This window comes from Oryctolagus cuniculus, chromosome 2, assembly GCF_964237555.1.
Source record: "Oryctolagus cuniculus chromosome 2, mOryCun1.1, whole genome shotgun sequence".
Lineage (NCBI taxonomy): Eukaryota > Metazoa > Chordata > Mammalia > Lagomorpha > Leporidae > Oryctolagus > Oryctolagus cuniculus.
The window spans coordinates 20,024,712-20,046,699 of record NC_091433.1 but is presented as its reverse complement, the minus strand read 5'-3'; the positions used below and the strand labels follow the sequence as shown (position 1 = coordinate 20,046,699).

The window sequence follows — 21,988 nt, the reverse complement described above, 5'->3', positions numbered from 1 at the left end:
TCCCAGGTGTATTAGCCGGGAGCTGGATCAGAAGTGGTGCAGCTGGGACAGAAACCAGTACTCATATGGGATGCCAGTGCCGCAGCTTAACCTACTGCGCCACAGTGCCAGCCGGCCACTCGACAATTTTTTAAAATTAATTTTCATGTATTTTGAGCGGCAGAGGGCGGAGAGAGAGCAAGAGGGAAAACACTCCCATTGACTGGTTCACTCCTTTTTTTTTTTTTTTTTTTTTTTTTGACAGGCAGAGTGGACAGTGAGAGAGAGACAGAGAAAGGTCTTCCTTTGCCGTTGGTTCACCCTCCAATGGCCGCCGCGGCGGTGCACCGCGGCCGGCGCTCCGCGCTGATCCGAAGGCAGGAGCCAGGTGCTTCTCCTGGTCTCCCATGGGGTGCAGGGCCCAAGCACTTGGGCCATCCTCCACTGCACTCCCTGGCCACAGCAGAGAGCTGGCCTGGAAGAGGGGCAACCAGGACAGAATCCGGCACCCCAACCGGGACTAGAACCCGGTGTGCCGGCGCCGCACGGCGGAGGGTTAGCCTAGTGAGCCATGGTGCCGGCCCTGGTTCACTCCTTAAATGCCCACAATAGCAGGAGCTGGGCTGAGGTTGGAGCTGGGAGCCAGGAACTTAATCCAGGTCTCCCACGTGGGTGGTGAGGACCCAAGTGCTTGAGCCGCCATCTGCTGCTTCCAGAGTGTGCATTAGCAGGAAACTGGACTTAGATGTGGGAGCCGGACATTCAGATGTGTGACACAGGCCTCTTTACAGCTGGGCTAAATGCCCGCTCTCTCTCCCAGTGCAGGTGTTTGTCCTGTATTATTCTTGAACTTTGGAGAAAAAAAAAAACCCTAGTCAACAGTGCAGTCCAGCCTAGAAGTGCAAAGATGAAGGGCCTTGTTCAAAGTCCTCGGCTTGGCAGGGGTGGGCTCCCAGACACTGAGCCAGCGATTTTTCCCTTCGAAGCCGCCCTCTTTGCTGTGCAACCCCTATGTGGCCATCGCTGTTTGTGCTTTTGCTGTCTCCTCCTCAGCGAGCAGGCTGGGACTTTGACATTTTGTAGCCGCGGAGATACAGTTGTCGAGGCTTTCTTTTGGAACTGGGAATCCTTTTTCAAACAACTCAATTTCCAATGGCAAATCATCCGTTAAAGAAGCTAGGAAGGAATCCTGACAACAGTGATTGCGCTAATAGCTTCTCCTGGGATATTGAAATGGAAATCGCTCCTCCTGGCTCCAGGCGGAAGTGTACACACAGAGCGCCCCTTCGCCCTGCCCGATTCAGAACACCCTAAGATCTCAAGCGACCCTTTCAATATTTTTCTTTTGCTAAACAAGCACTTCCTGCAAAGGAGACAAAGGGGAATTTAAATGATCTTGGGTTAATCTTCTAAAGTGGAATTCTTTTGGGTCGCAGCCGCACAACCCACCCCCCACCCCCCATGCAAACTCCTCCGTGAATCAACAGAGCGCCTTTCAGATCTTTTTGTCTTTTCGGCGTTTGATTTCCAGCACGGGGACCAGGGATGGCACCTCTCCTCACCCGGGAGGGAGGCATTGCTTTCTTGCCTCTAAAAAGTGATGGCTGCTTTAGATGGCGACGTGCACAAGCCGACAGCCCTGGAGAAAACAGCGCGCAGCCAGTGGCCCTGTGTGGGTGGCAGGGAGCCTTTTATTTCCGTAGAAAAGTCTTCTTGGTCAAGCTTATTTTAGTCCCCGCGGGGACGGCGAATCAGAGCGGCTTTGTATGTGCATCCTGGTTTGATGCAGGAAACCTCAAACTTCCTTCAAAGATCTCAAGTGCTTTGAGATGTCTCTTTTCCTAACGCTTTGAACGGTTGTGACTTTACTGCTACACCAGGGAAACCAGGAAGGAAATCCAAGGTCCAGTGGCTCAGAGCCCGCCCACATCATAACAGCGACTTCATTGTGAGCACTCTGGCATCTTCTACAAAACCTTTGAATCCTGCAGCAATTTGGGGGAGGGGAGAAGGGGAAACCCCTCCATTTATAGATGAGCAAATTTAGGCTCCGTGCATCTTAAGAATTTGGGAGTTATTAAGGGAGCCGGTGAGTGGCAGAAGCAGTCAAAATGGCCAAGATTAAGCAAACATTTATTTAAATAGCAACATCCCCAAGCTATTCAGGAGCCTTTGCCTGCATGGGCCTGAGAATGCATTCATCAGCAAGTGTGTGTTCTGAGATTAAGGTGTGTGTGTTGGGGGGTGGGGAGCAGGCTGCAGATAGCTTCTTGCACAGCCAAAAAATATGTATGGAATAAGCTCTCGGGTGGTGGTTTTTTTGTAAATAAGAAAGCTGTCACTGTAGCCGAGGTCATCACTTTGGCAGTTGCTCTGAATAGGGGGCCCTTGCTAAGCAAAGCAAGTTTCACTCTATTACTGTTAACCCAGGAGTCCTCATCAGTCCAAAGCAGCGGAGTAGAAATTGCAATTAAATTTGCTATCAATCACTCCTCTCAAGCACATTTGATGTTTCATCGGACTTTTTTTTTTTTTAACGTATACTTGCTTAATCTAGTACTTTCCTCGATTGAAGGTGTGGATTTTAGGAGCCCACGGGATCAACATTTTTTGATGCCATGCAGTTGAGCGGTTTTTCCTAAACCTGGCCTCTGTCTCTTCCCCCTCTCACTCTGTTTTCCCCTTTCTCTTGAGGAAGCGCCTGGGTCCAGGGTCGGCTTGCGTGTCTGTCTCTATTGTTTTCTTTTCTCTCCTCCTTGAGCTCCAGTTCTGCTGTAGGTGTCTGCAGATTGAGAGGTGTGTGACGGAGCTTCCTGCTCGCCATCCTTTTTATGTTATGCCGTAGAGTACTTTTCCACGGCTAGGTTCAAAGGATATGTATTTAATAAATTCCCAAGATCTGAGACGACTTGAAGGCTTGTTTCCTGGGACGTAGGCCTTTTTCTTTCTGGCCGCTGGTCTGAAACAGTGAAGGGCTCAGGTGAATACAAGTGGCGGCCCCTTCTCAGTATCTGGAAGAGTGCGAGGTTGTGAGGTTTACCTGAAACTTCCCCTCACTCTCTTTCTGCTTTGTTTTTATGTGTGATGGAGGTAAAGCTTATTCTCCGCCCTTTTAAATTCAGTGGCTGTGGCCTGCCAATTTAAATGACAAAGGACAGATTAAGAGCAGAATAAAGCCTAAGATTTTATTGATTTTCATGAGCAATGGGAATTTGCAGATAAGAAGTGAAACTCAAAGAGGAGGTTACACTTGGGGGCTCAGAGACTATTTTAAAAATAGAAGGGGGTTTAGGCTTTGGGGGCTGATTGTGGAATACTAGCTGGGTAATACAGAGGGGCAAATGAGACAATGGGTGGGTTATCTTAGTAAGGTTTGCTAGGAAAGTGCATCTTAGGGCAGACTCTCCTTCTCTTGTCATAATAGTCTTTCTCCTCTTCTTGGGAATACCTTCACAAAGGGAAGTGCACATATGCCCTGCTTTTAGGAAAAAAAATAAAGAAAAAGTGTGCAGAGAACTCTTCCTGCATCTGCTGATTCTCAGTTGCCTTCAGCTCAAAATACTCATTGTGCCAATATGGCGGAAGGCGGCATGGTGTACCCCTCATCACGTCCTCTGTTCATTTGGAAATGGGAGTTAGCTTCTCCTTTTCTCCTGCTGCTGAAAGATGGGGGGTTGTTTATTAGCATCACCCTCCTGAAAACCCTTCTCATCATTGCAAATGGGAGGCCTTCACCATGATGGTCATGGCCAAACAGGACCCCTGACTGTATCGAAAGATATTCTGTCAGTGCATCTCTGCTTTGTGTTTTAAATGTTGCATCTATAGTGGAAACTGTTGGGACACATTTTGTGACATTTATAGGGAAGTTAAAACAGTGGTAGAGACCAGGGCTGGAGTTGAGTCTGAGTAGGACTTGGAGCAGCGTGCAAGGACAGTCCCCCAGCCCCTCTGTGTGACTGCTTATCCGGGTGAGGACTTCTGCAGAAAAGTGGGGAAGGGGCCTGGGGTGAGTTCTCCCTGCACTCTCCACTCCCTGCTCTCCGCCTCCCTGTGAGAGAGGGAGAGAGGGAGAGAGAGGGGGAGAGGGAGAGGATCCTGTTCCCACTCCAGGAGCTGGCTTTGGGGACTGGGGATGGAGGGAGCTGTTCCAGGATGGGCAGCTGTACCCTTCCTGCCCCCTGGCTCCGGGCTTTGTTGTCATCCAGTCTCTCTGCCTTCCCTTCCCCATCCCAGTTTTCATAGACAAACCTGAGGCTTGAGGAAGTGACTTAGATATGTGGATCGCACGGTAGATCCCACTGTTAACAGGAGGGAAATGTCCACCCTGCACATCGGCCCTGGCTACACCCGAGTATTTCGAAGCAGCTCCTTTGGATAGCTTTTTCTGTTTTGCTATGTATGCTGCCTCCTGCCCCTGAGGTTTAGAGGAAAATCATCTCTGGCTTTTGTTTTCCTTTCCCAGTCTTGGCGGCCTGTCTTCCTTTACAGAGCGCTGCTATTCTAAACTGATGGCCCGGAGTCCTTCTCACTCAGATTCGAGTGCTCTGCATAGCTGCTAAGTTATTAGCAGGCGCCGTGTGTGAGCTTGATGGATTGTGAGAGTGAGTGTGTGAGTCACCAGCGTTATTTTTGGTCCAAAGACCTGTGTGAACTTTCCTCCTCTATTGGAGTCCTTTGGAATATGCTCCTTTTTGTTGTTATTGTTGTTCTTTAAGATGCATGTCAACGAATAAGGCACCACATCACAGCAGTCATTCTCTAGTTTTCAAAGTTATTGTTTCAGAGTTGAAGAGGTGGCAGGGTTGACTAGAGAAGACGGGTGTGATGACAAGGAATCCAGCCTGTTCACAGTAAATGAAAATTACAGTCATCTACCCAATGAAGTTGATGCTGGGTAGATTTACAGGGAAGCGGCTTGGGGGCATGGCGACTTTAATTGACCATTGTTTGGAGCTAATGGAGAAACGCCTGCCTTTGTTCCGGCAGATTTCTCTGGGACCACAGAGTACCTGGTGTTTGGTGATCACATTTCCAGTCCCTACGTCCCTCTTTCTTACTGCAGCCCAGCCCTCCGCCCTGTAGCCCTGGAACCACTGGCTAATGGTTTTCCCAGGATCCTCACAAAGCTCATGGAAGTTGTGTGTGCTGCATGAATTTCAAAGTGTTTTTTTTTTTTTGCACCAAAATAAGCTTATCGTTTGCTTCCATTTTTTTTTTTTTCTCGTGACCTTTCTGAAGTCCACACCTATGTAGGCACGTGGGAGCGTTGCTGAGATCAGGGATTCTCAGAGCAAGACCCAAGCACCAGGGCCAGGCTGCAACCTCATTGTTTCTGGTCTGAGACACGACAAGTACAGAAATCGAGAGCAAGTGTTCGGCAACGTTTACCGTGCTTTGACGGCACGATTTCATGTCTGTTGAATCTAACAATAAGCACTTGCGTTTCATCTCGATGTCTTTTGAAAAAAGTTCATTTCCCGAGTCGTTCATTTTTATTGTATTTTGCAAAACTATCGACCTGGACTGGAGTGGAGAGGAGACCTGGTCCTTCGCTACTGAGGCACTGAGCTGTGCAGGGTTAGAGCACGTTTGGTCACCACGCACACCAGGGTCTTCCCGGCCCCTTGATGGGCTCAAGCCGCTGTGGATTCACAGAGGAAAAGTCAGGGAAGTTGCAGATTTTTTTTGTTGTTTGTTCATAGTTTTTATTTATTTATTTATTTATTTATTTTGCTCAGTGTTCATTGTTGCTGTAGGAAACATTTCTTTGCGAGCACCTCTGACCATTTTGGGGCAGAGTCCTAGGAAGGTGAGCTTTGCCTGTTCTCCCCCAGATGGGGATGCTACCTTTGGCAGAATGGATGCAGGAGCCAGCGCTGGGCGGGGCACCTGCTGCCACTCCCCTGGGGCAGTCACTCCACCTGCTGGGAGGGATTGTTTGCAGCCCAGGACTGGGTCAGTGAGCTAAGGTCTGGGGAGTGTTCTGGAGGTCCCAGGAGGAGAGGCAGAGGCTGCCTACTTGTGAAACCCTGTGCTCACGAGTGACAGCTGCAGGACAGGGTGCAGGCACCAGGAGAAGAAAGCCAAGGGCTGAGTCGCCCCTGAACTCACTACGGTCCCTTCGTCAGCCTGCCCTGTGGCTGGGAACATTTCCATCTCCAAGTGGAAATGCTGAGATGGGGCTGGGAAGAGCGAGGGAGGGAAGCCGGTTTGCCTCTCCTACTTGGACTTATCCCCCAGGATACCCGTGAGGAGCCCGCTGTCTCCTTTTCCACATCTAGCTTAAATGTGGCCTCAGGGAGGCCTATTTTTTTTTTTAGGGACATCAATTTTTTTAAAAAAGATTTATTTATTGGGGTTGGCACTGTGGCATAGCAGTAAAGCCGCTGCCTGCAATGCTGGCATCCCATATGGGCACCGGTTCCTGTCTTGGCTGCTCCACTTCCCATCCAGCTCTCTGCTGTGGCCTAGGAAAGCACAAGAAGATGGCCCAAGTCCTTGGGCCCCTGCACCCACATGGGAGACCCAGAAGAAGCTCCTGGCTCCTGGCTTTGGATCAGTGCAGCTCTGGCTGCTGTGGCCATTTGGAGAGTGAACCACCAGATGTAAGACCTCTCTCTCAATCTCTCTCTCTCTCTCTGCCTCTGCCTCTGCCTCTCTGTAACTCTGCCTTGCACATAAAATAAATCTTAAAAAAATTATTTATTTGAAAGGCAGAGTTAGAGAGAGAGAGAGAGAGAGAGAGAGAGAGAGAGAGAGAAACCATCCATCTGCTGGTTCACTCTCCAAACAGCAACAATGGCCAGGCCTGGGCTAGGCTGAACCCAGAGGCCAGGAACTCTATCCCCCACTTGGGTGGCAGAAGCCCAAGGACTAGGGTCATCTTCTGCTGCTTTCCCAGGCACATTAGCAGGGAGCTGGATCAGAAGTGGAGTGGCTGGGACTCAAACCAGTGCTCACCCGGGATGTTGGCATTGCAGGCAGAGGCTTAACCCACTGAACCGCTGGCCCCCACAGCGAGGCCCTCTGTGGACCCTTCTTCAGCACATTCTATTCCTTTGCCTGCTCCGTTTGTCTCTGTAGCCCTTCATACCCAACACACCAAGTCTTTATTTAGTCTATTGTCATATCATGTAATTCATGTCATCCATTCACTGCAGGTTTGCAGGCACAAAAGATTTTGTCTGTCATGGTCACTGCTATATCTGGAGCACGGGAGGCACCTGCTGCATCCACACAGCTCTGTCCACAGAGCGATGAGTTGGAGTCGCTGGAAGGGCGCAGTCAGGGGACAAATCAGCGTTTAATGGGCACCTGCTATATGCCAAGTACTAAGCTGGGCATTCTGTGTGTATTATTTATTTATTTATTTATTTTTATCTTTTATTTAATGAATATAAATTTCCAAAGTACGACTCATGGGTTACAATGGCTTTCCCCCCCATACCGTCCCTCCCACCCACCACCCTCCCCTTTCCCACTCCCTCTCCCCTTCCATTCACATCAAGATTCATTTTCGATTATCTTAATATACAGAAGATCAGCTTAGTATACCTTAAGTAAGGATTTCAACAGTTTGTTCCCTCTGTGTGTATTATTTAAAAGTATCATCTCACTTTATGAAATGTGTATCGTTAGCTCCATTTTACAGATGGGGAAAGTCGAGAGGTTAAGAAACTCATGCAGACTCACCCATCCCAGTTAGGGGCTTGTACAAATTCCATCCAGTTAGGGGATGCAACTTAGCCTGCCGGATTCCATCCCAGAGAAATTTCCAGACACCGTCAGTTGCCCACAGTGCTCCTTTGCTTTCCTACCTACAGAATGGGAATTAATTTCCCTCACCCATCACCACAATTTTATCTGATGAGAACAGACAACTAGGAAAATTGGAACCCAGATATTACAGGGCGGGAGGTTTGCAAATATGGACCTGAGAAATTAGATTGAGTTATTGAGTAATATCCACAAATGAATGAGTGGCTGGAGATGAGGGCTTGATTAATCCCAGCCAATGGGCGCCAGGGCTTTCATTTCTCGAAGGACTCAGATGTGGCGTGGGGCTGCGACCTGAACCTCCAGCCTCATCCAGCTGCCCCATTTTCACAATACGGACGGGGCAGCAGCTCCTAGGTGGTCAGGAGAGCGGTCAGCCGCAAGAGCAGCCTTCCTTGCCCTTCATGGAACTTATGCTTTAGGAAGGAGAGGGAGACAGGAAATAAACAGTAAGCGATAAACCATGAAGCAAATGATACGGTGTGTTAGAAGGCAGCCGGTGCTCTGGGAAACAGCATGGCGGAGGGGAGGCTACAGGATTGCAGCGAGCATGGTAGGTTGGGAGGAGGGGGTGCTGTCCAGGTGGGTGATCTTAGAACAAAGGTCCCAGGTGGCGAGGGGCTGGGGGAGGAGGCTCCCAGGTGGGGAGGGTACCAGAGGAAGGAGGATGAGATGGGATCAGCCTGGTTGGCGGAGATCTGGGAGGAGGCGAGGGGTAAGGCACCTGCAAGGTGATGGCTACAGGATGTCCCTTCAGCAGGCCACGGAGGGTGGGGGTGGGGGGATGGGGGAGGTGAGGATGGAGCCCAGGTTGGCATTCTCTCACCTTTGTGCTTAATGTCTAGTGCAAGTAGTATGCCCCAAGGTGTTCACACGGAAGGCCTTGGAGACTTAGCCACTGCAGGAGGTATTCCCCTCCCCTGTCACCCCAGTCTTCCCCTCCTACCTGGCTCCTGCCTGCATTTATCCGTCCTGTGTCTTTCCAACACTTGCCCACGTGCAGGTGTGCAGCCGCCGAGGAGGGAGCACACAGAAGGGCTCCCCTTGCTAAGGGGAGGCAGTTACCGCTGGCCAAGTGCTCTGCAGAACAGGAAGCCCCTGGGGCAAGGTGGGATGCTGAGGCGGGGGTGCATGGGAGCGTGGAGCCAGATGGCAGAGAGCCAGGAATCCCAGATTGGGGGGGTGGGGGCGTGGCAGAAGGTGTCCCTGTGCCTGGGAAAAGGCCACTGTGAAAGGGAGCTGGCTGACAGCCACCCAAAGGGCCCAAGGGGTCCCATGGGGCCAGGGCCAGTCTTAAGGAAGGCACGGGTTCAGGGAGGTCGGACAGGACCCCCACAGCCTGGCTGTTCGGTGCTGCGGAGTAAGGCAGCGGGAGGTCCAGCCCAGGAGAGCGCTGCAGGTCCTCTGCACGCTGGTTTCTGAGCTCGTGGTGCGATGCTCACCTCCTTTCCAGCTGCCTCCTGGAGCTGTGATTGACATGCTGGCCATGGAGGTAGCACAGAAAAATTCATTAACATATATTTAGAGGTGGGGCCAGTGCAGTGGTGTAGCGGGTAAAGCTGCAACCTGCAGTGCCGGCATCCCGTATTGGCGCAAGTTCCTGTCCTGGCTGCTCCACTTCCAGTCCAGCTCTCTGCTGTGGCCTGGGAAAGCAGTGGAAAACAGCCCAAGTCCTTGGACCCCTGCACCTGTGTAGGAGACCTGGAAGAAGCTCCTGGCTCCTGGCTCTGGATCGGTGCAGCTCCGGCCATTGCAGCCAGTTGCGGAGTGAACCAGCGGATAGAAGGCCTTTCTCTCTGCCTCTCCTTCTCTCTGTGTAACTCTTTTAAATAAATAAACAAATCTTTTATATATATATATGTATATGTATATATACGTGTGTATATATATATATATATAGAGAGAGAGAGAGAGAGAAGATCTAAGTAAGAAAATGAAGATTTTCCTTTACTGTTGGCCCTGATTTTAGGATTTAGCTGTGTCCATTTGTTAAACTTATGGTGATGAGCTCTTAAAAAATAATTTAAGTCAAGGACCAGCGTTGATGTGTTAGCCAGTTAAGCCAGCAGCAGTGCTGGCTTTCCATGTGGGCACGGGTCGTGACCCAGCTGCTTTACTTCCAATCCAGTTCCCTGGGAAAAGCAGCCGAAGATGGCTCAGGTGCTTGGGCCCCTGCTACCCACATGGAGACCCGGATGAAGCTCCTGGCTCCTGGCATTGACCTAGCAAGACCCTTGCTGCTGTGGCCACCTGGGGAGTGAACCAGCACATGGAAGATCTTATCTGTCTCTGTCTCTCCCTCTCTCTGTGTAACTCTGCCTTTCGAATAAATCAATCTTTAAAAAAAATTGTTTAAGTCAAAGATAGCTGACTCCTCCACTGCTAGTCCAAGTCCCCTCTGCAAGGAAACAAAGGACTTCCCTAAGCTGAGGTCATGGCCAGGCTCATTCTCACTCTTCCCCGACGACACAACTGCACTGGTACAGTTTGCACACTTGCTCCATTCACAGAGGTGTTTAACAGTGAGCTTCGTGAGCTTCAAGTTGCCTAGGACACCAACATTCCCAAGCCCAGAGAAACCCCACGGGTCTGTACTCCTGCCTATCTGATTGTGTTTCCTAACGGATTGATATTTCCAGGCTAACCTGGCACAACTGTTGCGAGATTCGCAGGACCGAAATAAACACCTGGGAGAAGAGATTAAAGAACTTCAGCAAAGGCTCGGCGAAGTGCAAGGTGACAATAAGGTACCCGGAATATTTCCAGGAAGAACCTGTGCTGTGCAGTTGGGCATTGGAGGTTTATGTACTGCATGTCTGAAAAACGTAATACAGAATTTGTTAAAAAGAAAACTTGCTATAGATTTTTGCATTTGCAATGAAAATTCACTGTTTAGCATTTCTCATATTTATTACATTCCCTTTGTGTGTGTGTGTGTGTGTGTGTGTGTGTGTGTTTCTGGGTTTCTCTAAAACATTGTCACAGCCCGTTGTCGGAGTTTCATTACGTTCAGCCCGGTGGTGAATAGCGCTGCAGTTGAGGGCGAAATAAAACCCAAATGCTACACTTTCCCCCTTCTATCCAAATAATGGATTTGTGGCTCAGATGATTTGGAATTATTCACATTCAGTTTTGAATTTTAAGTAGTCATCCCACTAATTATGTTCACATAACCAATTTATTTTATTGCTAAATTTGGCAATTTGTATGGAACATTGCTCAAAATCCGCTGCTTGGTATTAATCAAACTCCCCTGTTGGCAACGTTAATTATAAAATATGAACTCATAAACTCCAAATCAAATGTATGCGCACTCTCTCTCTCTCCCAGCTGAAGCTGGGAACAAAAGTACAATTGAGAAAGAGAAGAAAAACTGCCGAGGTTTAATTCTGGCCCCCAGAACCATTTCCCGTTTTGCCAAGATAGATTCATTTTCAACTCCTTGCCAGAGGCAGCTTTTGCAACAGAAATGGTGTTGGAGTTTGACTCAAGAAAGTAGTAGTAGTAGTAGTAGTAGTAGTAGTAGTGTGTGTGTGTGTGTGTGTGTGTGTGTGTGTGTTTCGAGGGCATCTTCTTGGGGAAATGTTTTCCAGATATGTCCACATTCTCAGACAAATGCTGGTGATTTTCATTGTTGCTGGGTTTGGCTATTGGAAGGCGCCATTTTGAACGATGATCAGTCTTTGGAAAAGGGCCCGGAAGTGCGTGGGAGAGAATTCTTCCCTAACGTGAAGGCAGAGGGGCCTGTGCACACCGCTGCGGGGCGAGCGGCCCCATCTCAGGGCGCGTTCTTGAAATTCGTGAAATAGCGGCGGGAGAGAACGCCCAGGAAAGGGTCTAATTGACACCGAATGAGCTGATTGCGCCTCTCGTGTGGTTTTATGCATCAGTAAAAGGGTGTACACCCTGGAACCTAGGTGTTTGGCCAGTAATTAGAGTCACTTCCTGCCGTGGGGACTCCAGGTGAGTGTTTGTAGGGCATGCAATGGAGGGGTGCAGGAGCTGTCTCTGAGCCGTACAGATGCTATGACTTTTGGAGCTGTCACAAGCCCACCAAATACTGACACGTTCTCATGATGTGCCTTTGGGTTCCCGGTTCCTCTTGATCTTTTGTTTGCTTTTTTGGTCTGAGCTACCCTCTCTGCCCAACTTTCCAGAGTTTCCCTTCTGCTTTATCTGTTGGTTACTTTGAATCCTTTGGTTTTGAAGTATAGGCAATTTCAGAAAGTGATGTCAGCTGCTGATATTTCAAGGAAAGAAAGGGAGTGTGTGTGTGTGTGTGCGCGTGCGTGTGTGTTAATGTAGGTGTGTATGAGTGTACATGTATGTATGTGTGCACATCTGTGTGAGTACGTGTCTGTGTGTGCACATCTGTGCATGTCTGTGCTTGTCTGTGTGCATGTCTATGTGTGTGTACTTGTCTGTGATTATGTGTGTGCCTGTGTGTGCATGTCTGTGTGTGTGCATGTCTGTGTGAGTGCATATGCACATCTGTGTGAATATGTCTGAGTGGTGTATGTGTGTGCATGTCTGTGTGTGTATGCATACCTGTCTCTGTGTGTGTACATGTCTATGTGAGTGTGTTTATGCATACCTGTCTCTGTGTGTGTGCATGTCTGTGTGTGTATGCATACCTGTCTGTGAGTGTGTGTGCATGTCTGTGTGAGTGTGTGTATGCATACCTGTCTCTCTGTGTGTGTGCATGTCTGTGTGAGTGTGTGTATGCATACCTGTCTCTCTGTGTGTGTGCATGTCTGTGTGAGTGTGTGTGTATGCATACCTGTCTCTGTGTGTGTGTGCATGTCTGTGTGAGTGTGTGTGTATGCATACCTGTGAGTGTGTGTGTGCATGTCTGTGTGAGTGTGTGTGTATGCATACCTGTCTCTGTGTGTGTGCATGTCTGTGTGTGTATGCATACCTGTCTGTGAGTGTGTGTGTGCATGTCTGTGTGAGTGTGTGTATGCATACCTGTCTGTGAGTGTGTGTGCATGTCTATGTGAGTGTGTGTATGCATACCTGTGAGTGTGTGTGTGCATGTCTGTGTGAGTGTGTGTATGCATACCTGTCTCTGTGTGCATGTATACCTGTCTCTATGTGTGTGTGCATGTCTGTGTGAGTGTGTGTGTATGCATACCTGTCTCTGTGTGTGTGCATGTCTGTGTGAGTGTGTGTATGCATACCTGTCTCTGTGTGTGTGTGCATGTCTGTGTGAGTGTGTGTGTATGCATACCTGTGAGTGTGTGTGTGCATGTCTGTGTGAGTGTGTGTGTATGCATACCTGTCTCTGTGTGTGTGCATGTCTGTGTGTGTATGCATACCTGTCTGTGAGTGTGTGTGTGCATGTCTGTGTGAGTGTGTGTATGCATACCTGTCTGTGAGTGTGTGTGCATGTCTATGTGAGTGTGTGTATGCATACCTGTGAGTGTGTGTGTGCATGTCTGTGTGAGTGTGTGTATGCATACCTGTCTCTGTGTGCATGTATACCTGTCTCTATGTGTGTGTGCATGTCTGTGTGAGTGTGTGTGTATGCATACCTGTCTCTGTGTGTGTGCATGTCTGTGTGAGTGTGTGTATGCATACCTGTCTCTGTGTGTGTGCATGTCTGTGTGAGTGTGTGTGTATGCATACCTGTCTCTGTGTGTGTGTGCATGTCTGTATGAGTGTGTGTGTATGCATACCTGTCTCTGTGTGCATGTCTGTGTGTGTATGATACCTGTCTGTGAGTTTGTGTCTGCACATCTGTATGTGTGAGTGCATGTCTGTACCTGTTTGTGTGTGCATGTGTGGACTGTGCATGTCTGCACATGTGCATCTCTGTGTGTGTGTCTAGCACTAACCTCAGCTGGGGGGCTCCTTTCGTGTCATCGCGGTGAGGACTTCTGGATTTGCTTGTGCTCTCGGTCTTTATCCCGGTAGCCGGCCACATTCATCAACTTTGCTCGCCGCCGAGATTTGGAATCCGGTGACTTGTATTTGTGCCTGTGAAGTCATTTGCTTGCCAAAGGTGTGGGGGTGTGGGGAGGTGTGGGGGGGTTGCATGGCCATGCTCAGCAGACCCCGCCTCAGGAGCTCACGCTCCCCCTCAGAAAGACTAACCCTGGCGAGTCGCTTCATTCTCTTTGCGTCTGGGGCTGCTTTGTTTTCCCGTCCCCGCGAGTCACGGTCACCCTCCCTTTCCCACCCTGGTCCTCACTGCTAAGGCCAGATTACTCATTCGATCCTGACGGCACCAGGCTTCTTGAGAAATCGGAAGTCCTGTTCAAAGGTGATTGTGACTGTGTGGTAGAGAGTAGGTTGAGCCTGTGTAGTTTCACCCTTGGTTTTTTCGTTATTGTTATTCGTATCACTTGCTGCTGCAAGTCTTCTGTTGCCTTCCAGATCCAGTCCCACCACCTTGCCTCGGTCTGCGAGGGCTCCGTGTGCTGTCCCTGTTTGCCACTGGCCACCTTGTCAGCCCCTTGCTGTGCCTTGTACCCCAGGACCTTTGCACCTGCAGTTTGCTTCCTGGAATTCTCTTCTCCTGCAATCTCCCACTCATCTCTCAGGTTGTGGATCAAATGTCGCCTTCTCCAGCTCTTTGAGACTCTGTGTGCCCGCAGTGCCCTCCTGTGTTGTTCTGCTGGCACTCGTGTAGCACCCCCAGCCCCAAGGATCAGCTCCGGGGGAGGGGGAGCACATGCCCACCTTTACGCCGCTGTATGCCTAGGAATTGGCACTGTTAGTCCTGGTGCTGTGGCATTCTTTGATAAATCTTTATTGAAGGAGTGGATGGACTCCATGAATGAGTGGAATGAATGAATGAGTAAAGGGAATGAATGAATGAAGAGCAACGGGACTGGAGAAAGCAGAAAAGAGAAGGCAGAAAGAACACAAGGCTTAAGTTAGCAATGGCCAGCTGGTGGGCTGCTGGCCATCAGGGGCTCACTGTGGAGTCAGGAGCTAGCAAGCAAACGAGCCCAGCAGGGGGCGAACAGCCCCAGGCAGGAGACCCTGGGAAGGCAGCGGAGGAGGCTGAGCTGTGGTAACCAGGACGGTGGCCGGCTCCTGTGCTGTCTGGAGCTGTTGGGTTCCGGAACACTCAGTGATGCTGTGACCAGGCTCCCAGAGCCCGTTGTAGGCAGGAGGACCGAGGGCGGCGCTGTGTGAGTGACTGTCCGAGCGGCAGATTCTTATCTCCACGCTGTGGTTGCAGCTGATGACCGACCGTCACCACCTCTATTCCAGGTGCCAGGTTCTAGGTGTTAAGTCTGTCAAAGAAACAAGGTGATAGGAAATGACTCGCCTTGGGTATTTTAGGGTAGACTAATTTTTTCATTTGTTCAGCTAGCGCCTTGTAACCCTATGCACCATAAAGCATCTCCAAACAGCCTCTTGAAAGATTTGTTGCCCCTCTGGCTTATGAGCAGCTTAGCACCTGCGTGGCATTGGGGGCGCGGCCATTGCCGTGCCAGGGTGGGCGTCCTGTGACGGGGTCCGTGGGACCCCTGCCATCTCTCTCTCCAGCACCCAGCAGTCTCCCACAGCCACACAAACCTCCAATCCAAACCAAACAAAGGGTATGAAAAGGAAACCTATCAGCTGCCCTCCCTGCCTTAAAAAATTCAAGCTCTTAAAAGGTCCCCGGGGAAGAGGCGGCCTTTGGGGAGAGGCGGGCTCACAGCACCGCAGATCTTCCTGGGAAGAAGCTTTCTTGATGGCAGGTGGCGCTCAGCGCATCCATGCGTGAATAAGGACCGGTTGTTGGCAGAGACTCATCCCATGCTGGGGGCCTTCGAGGTGCCCACAGAGACAGCTGTAGCCCCCTTTTCCTGCCCACAAGGGGCACTGCTCCCCCATGCCTGGCTGTCCCTTCTGAGCACTGGAGAAAGAGCGCATTCAGAGGATTTTAACTGAGACCCAAAGCCAGCAGAGGACACTCGTGTCACAAGATACCGCAAGGCGAGCAGCTGGACCAGCTGTTGGAAAGAGAAGGGCCGCCTTGTGCTCTGCAGTTTCCACGGTGTAAGCGCTGGGGCCATGAGGGGTGGCAGGCCCCCCGCCAGGAGTTGCTGACCCAGGAGGACCAAACTGTGACTCACCCCTGGGACGAGCTGAGAGGCAGTGCCGCACGTCCAGGGTGCGCACCTGTGTTCTCGCTCTCCCTGTTCGGGTCTGTGTGGCCTGGGGGAAGTCAGTCCTCTTGCCAGGCCTCACTCTCTGCCTCTGTGAAATGGCAATAATAGTAACACCTCTCGTAGGACTGCTGCCAGGTGTCATCCTTTTGTTCACCAGCCGGGACTCACTGTGCGCTGATTGACGTTCTGGTATCTGAGGTCACATGGAGGCATCCAGAAGGCACAGTGCACATGCTATCCGGCTTGTATTCTAGTGGCGATGGCAGCGAGAACGTACAAGACTAAGATCATCAGGTGGTGCTTAGCACTGGGTGGGTGAGATGCAGGGAGCCGGGCAGTGTGCGCCTTCCTAGCTGCCTGTAGAGGGTGAGTAGCACAGGAAGCACGCAGCAGAGGGTAGGTGCGGCTGTGACCTTCAACCTGACCTAGGCCCGCGCTGGCTTAGAAGGCATCAGCAGTCCTAAGGAAGTCTTCCTGTTCTCCACTGTTTGCAGTGACCCGGGTGTGTGGTCCCCAGTAGAGAGACTAGTCTGGGTGAGGAGCCCAGCATCTGGCAGGTGGGTCCCCCAAAATGCAGCCCCCCGCCTGCCGCTCACCACCACGGACACCACCAGCTTCAGGTTATTGCTTTGGGGCAGGCTCCTCAAGGCTGTGTTGCATAACATGGGGCCCGTGTATCCCAGGATGCACTGGAAGCATCAGCTCCCAGGGGACAGGTGGCAGGCGGTGCTCTTGTCTGTTTGCTTTTGTTTGTGCTTCGGTGCAGAAGACCAGTGACGCCAGCAAGTTCAGGTACACGGCTGCCCAGGCAGTACAGAGGATGCTGAACTATCTCACAGTACCTCTAAGATCCCCCTCCCCCCAGCTCATGCCACAGGGCCTTTGCATCTCATCCCTTGCGTATCTGACCGCTTCCCATGAGGCCTCCTCCAGGTGTCTGGGCGCACCAGCAGACGGTCCCCCTCATTCAGGGCTTCCTAGCTTGTGTGACCGTGGCCCAGGCAGTGGGGGCGGGTTCTGCCATGAGTCTTCAACCTGAGGTTTTGGCTTTGACCTGAGTGCAGGGAGAAGCTGCTGGAAGGTACCCCCTTGGGTGTGTAAGGGGAGTGGCGAGCACACTTCCAGGAATTGGAAGCCGCGGGTGCTCGGCCCTGGAGCACGAGCCACCATCTGCAGAGCCTTAGGGGAGAGTGCCCGAAGACAGCACTTTTGTTTTGCTTGCGTTGACAAATGGTCCTGTTTCAAGCCAGAACGGGAGCGTGTGTGAGCCTTGGCATGCGGACTCCCCTGCCTGCAGTGCAGGGGCCCACGGGGGCCTTTGCAATCCCTCTTGTCCCCCGTTGTATCGGGGCACTTTCAAAAGGTTGGCACCAGGGGCCCATGGGGGCCTTTGCAATCCCTCTTGTCCCCCGTTGTATCGGGGCACTTTCAAAAGGTTGGCACCAGGGGCCCATGGGGGCCTTTGCAATCCCTCTTGTCCCCCGTTGTATCGGGGCACTTTCAAAAGGTTGGCACCAGGGGCCCATGGGGGCCTTTGCAATCCCTCTTGTCCCCCATTGTATCGGGGCACTTTCAAAAGGTTGGCACCAGCTGCAGAGGATATAGGGAAAGCCAGCCGGAGGAGTTAAGGCGGCTCAGGAGGGGCCCTGCCTGCTCATTCGCCCAGCCCAGCGCCCAGCCAGATGAGAGCCTAATAAAAGCCTTTCAGGACGGACCTGGCCCCGGGTGTGCTGTTTGCAGCACAGCACAAGGACCAACGCCCAGGAGGGGCTCCCGTCCCCTTCCTGTCGTCCATTCCTCCCTGTGGCTCCTCCACCGTCCTGATAGGTGAGTGCCACTGTGTGGGGACTGTAACCACGGCAGTGTCCCTGGGGACTGCACTCTCAAGGCTCTGGGAACAGGGTTCACTGCCTTCTGTCTACATGTTCTGGTTGTGCAGTGCGCAGCCTGGGCAGCCACACATAGCTGTCCTGTCTACAAGACACCCTTTATCCAAGAGGTCTTCCATCCGCTGGTTCACTTCCCAGATGGCTGCAACAGCTGGAGCTGGGTCAATCTGAAGCTGGTAGTCAGGAGCTTCTTCTGAGTCTCCCACTCAGGTGCAGAGGCCCAACCACTTGGGCCATCCTCCACGGCTTTCCCAGGCCATAGCAGAGAGCTGGATCAGAAGTGGAGGAGCTGGGATTAGAACCAGCGCCCATATGGGATGCTGGCTCCGCAGGCAGAGGTTTAGCCTACTGTGCCCCAGCGCTGGCCCCAGTCCCCATTTTTGAAGGAACTGACAAATCACATGTGCCCCAGCCAGGTGGGACAGCTTGCCCAGGGCTCACAGCTGGGATGAGCAGAAGCAGGGTCTGAACCCAGATAACAGCAGGAGGACGGATGCTCCTGCACCAGCTGCCTCTCGCTGTTGCATAAAATGGATGCAGGTGATGAGAACCAGATGAGGTAGAGAAGGCAGAAGAGTGTGAGGAGCAATCAAGGAAGGAGCGAGTCCTTCTGATGGGGGGAGGGAGGGGCGGACCTCATGGAGGACAGGTTGCTCAGGGCCTTGGCGGAGGGGGAAGGTGCCCTGCAGCCCTTTGACCACAGCGTTTTGCAGCCTTGCGCCTCCCCCAGTTGCATCCTAGCTGCAGCTGCACCCCTCCACCGGCAAGCGGCTCCTGTCGTAACTCACTGCTGGGCATTTATGTCTGTCTAAGGAACACATGTCCTGGTGTGGGCGCGGGCACTGCACAGGGTACTGGGCCACTCCTCACCTTGGCACGGAGAGGCCAGCCCTGTTGGAGGGAATGCAGTACCTGGAGCTGTCGCCCATGGAGCCGGTTTCCAGGGTGAAAGGGGCATCACCTGCCCACTGTCTGGGGGAGGCGGGGAGGGAGGGCGCCTGGCTCCCTCTAGCTTAGAAGAAAGGCTTCTGTGTGGGGGACACACCTGTGGGGGGAGGAGGGCTAGGGGAGAGGAGGGGCATGACAGTAACGGTGGGAGTGGCTGAGGCTTATGTGCCCCGGGGCAGTGCCCAGGGTCTTACGTGCCACCTCCTCTTACTTACATTCAGTTCTGAAGTCAGCACAAAAGGGGCACAAACTTGAATCCCACCCAGTTCCCCTTGCTGGCCCCGTCAGCTGGCCCCGAGGTGCAGGGCACGTGGCTGTGTGGCCACTGCAAGGGGGCACTGGGTGCTCGCTGCCCTGCTGCCCTCTGGGGTGGAGGCCCGTCCTGCCCCAGGCTGGGAGGCTGGGGAGGGGGTGGTGGCCGCCCCAGTCCCTAATGTCACTTATCTCAGTCACCCTCCCCTCCATCTGTGCCTCCCTCCCCTTTTCAGTCCCACGTGTATGGGACTGCTGCTAAGCCAAAGGCTCACTTGGCACCATTGCGCGCTGTCTGGTGTCCCGCGTCCCGCTGGTGGCAGCCCCCTAGGGAGGCCTTGTGTGGTTACAGAAGGTCCCTGAGGTCCAAGAGAAGCTCAGAGCAGCCTCATCGGGTCTCAGAGGTCTGTGGGGCCAGGACCCGGGCCCCGGACAGGCCCACTCCCGATTCCGCAAACTGGCACCTGCGAGGGCAGGGGGACGCTCCCTGGGTCTGCTGTGCCTTCTGCGGCGACCTCCCTACGTCCCTCCTGCCGCCTCCGCTGGAGGTGCCCGTGCATTTTAAAGTTAAATGTTTTGGGGGCAGGCATTGTGACGTAGTGGAGGGAGCCGCGTCTTGGAGCTCCCACATCCCATATCGGAGTGTTGGTTCAAGTCCTGGCTGCTCTGTTTCTTATTCTTTTTTTAGAGAGAGATTTTATTTATTTATTTGAGAGGTAGAATTACAGAGAGAGGGAGAGACAGAGAGAGAGAAAGAGAGAGAAAGAGATCTTCCATCCGCTGGTTCACTCCCCAGATGACTACAGTGGCTGGAGCTGGGCTGATCCAAAGCCAGCAGCCAGGAGCTTCTTCTGGGTATCCCATGTAGGTGCAGGGGCCCAAGGACTTGGGCCATCTTCTTGTGCTTTCCCAAGCCATTGCAGAGAGCTGCATAGGAAGAGGAGCAGCCGGGACTAGAACCGGTGCCAATATGGGATGCCGGCCCTGCAGGTGGAGGCTTAGCCCACTATGCCACAGCACCAGCCCCTGCTCTGCTTCTGATCCAGCTTCCTGCTGCTGTTCCTGGGAGGCAGGAGTTGACAGCCTGAGTGCTTGGTTTCCCACCACCCACACAGGAGACCCAGAAGGAGTTCGAGGCTCCTAGTGTCTGCCTGTCCCGGTCCCAGCTGTTGCATCCATTTGGTGAGTGAAGAACATATGGAAAAAATCTCTGTGTGTCTCTCCCTCTCTATCTGTCACACTGCCTTTCAAATAGATAAATAAATCTTTAAATCAAAATAAGTGTTTCAACCAGGCCAGCCCTGATTCTTAACAGGCGATATTGTATGCCCATTAAACACCCGATGATTGCTAACGTATTTATTGACGCTCAGCAGGCACCGAGTATGTAAAAGATGGCGCTCATAAGGCTGTCAACAAACATGGTTAATAATTAATTGACATTAGGCCGACATAATTGTGTGATTCTAAATTAAGTGCTCAGTGAAGCATATTGTGAATGGGAAACCACCATGGCGTTTTATTACTTAAAGTTCAGGCTGTCAGTCGGACTTTTCACATTAGCAAGAAAATCCCCAGCTTTCTGAGACTTGGCTCGGGGGCTGCCCTGGGGCTCTGTCCCCACTCCCTCGGAGCTGAGCCCTCTGCCCGCTTGGCTTGCTGTTTGTCTTCCTGTCTGTCCACTTTTGGGGTTCGGGTGTCCTGAGCCTAGGACTGTGGGGTGCCTGCCAGCCCTGGGTTAGCCCACGTTGAGCCCTCTCCCAAGGGCACACAGGGGCAGGTTCCCTGGGCCTCTGGGCACATCCTGTCTGCCGCCTGATTCATCACAGCCTTGCTTGGTGTGTGCTTCTGTTGAAAGTCACCTTACTTAACGCGAATGGTTACTAGGGCGCTCCGAGTTCAGCAACAGGTGCTGTGATCTGTGCTTGTGTTAACACCAGCCTGTCCACACCAGGCCTGGGGGGCTCTCAAAAGTGGGAATGTGAATTAGCACAGCCATTAGGGAAAGCAGGTAGAGGCACCCCAACACCAGCCAGCCCACCTAGAACTAGCACGTGCTACAGCAATCCCTCTGTCCTGGGTGCGTACCCAAAGGAAACGGAACCATTGTGTGGAAAAGGTGTCTGCTCGCCCGTGTGTATGGGGCACTGGTCACAGAGCCACACACAGTGTGGCATCAGCTTGAGTGTCCGTTCATGGAGGAATGGATGAAAGAAGAGGGGTGGATAGCAGCCGTGGACTGCTACCCAGCCATCACGAGGGTGACACGCTGGTGTTTTCAGCAGCGTGATAATCTGGGAGATGTTATATTCTGTGAAATAAAACCAGCCACAGACGGACAAAGCCCGCACGTTCTCATTTATACACGGAATCCTGAACACTGTTTTCATGGAGGTGGAGACGGCAGCCAAGGTTCCCAGGGACTGGTGAGTGGAGGCAGGAGACACTGGTGGACGGTGCAGGGTTGCAATTAGGAGGAATAGTCCCTGGTGTGCTGTTACGCAATAGCGTGACTAAGGTTAGCGAAAGTGTCCCGTTTATTTCAAAATATCTCAAAGATGGGATTTTCAGTGTTCTCACCACAAAGCAGTGCTGAGTGTTTGAGATAGGGATATGCTGGCTACCTGATGTGATCATCACACAATTGTAATGCACATTGTACCCATATATATGTACGGCAATTATGTGTCAATTCAAGAAAAGCAGCAACATCACCCTTCCCCCCAAAAAAGTACAAAAATGCGAAAACCCTGGCCCTGAGTAGACCGCGCCAAGGACTGTAGTTTGCAGTCTAAGAGCTGAGGCCAGAAGGCAGGAGCGGCCTTGTTTGACCTCAGCTGGGCACGTGTGTGTCAGGCGCTCACAGCTCTTGTCACCCTGCACCTGTCCGACAGTGACCACAGATGCACCTGGAGTATTGATTTGGAGTTAAAAATTATTTTTCCCGGTAAGCACATTGGCCAGCACGGGACCTATGAATAAGAGGGATCACACGTCATCAGACTCCCTGAAGCACAGCTGTAGGGG

The 21,988-nt window shown here is 52.0% G+C and overlaps 1 protein-coding gene across 2 annotated transcripts in view; it reads left to right on the top strand.

Annotated features, from left to right (window-relative positions):
- Positions 1 to 21,988, top strand: part of CCDC149 (coiled-coil domain containing 149) — a 97,902-nt gene that overhangs the window by 42,542 nt on the left and 33,372 nt on the right. For both annotated transcript variants that reach the window (XM_008274661.4, XM_017350540.3), the window contains one exon: positions 10,398 to 10,505. In XM_008274661.4, the coding sequence (XP_008272883.2) occupies positions 10,398 to 10,505 (108 nt within the window). The remainder of the gene's footprint in view (positions 1 to 10,397; positions 10,506 to 21,988) is intronic.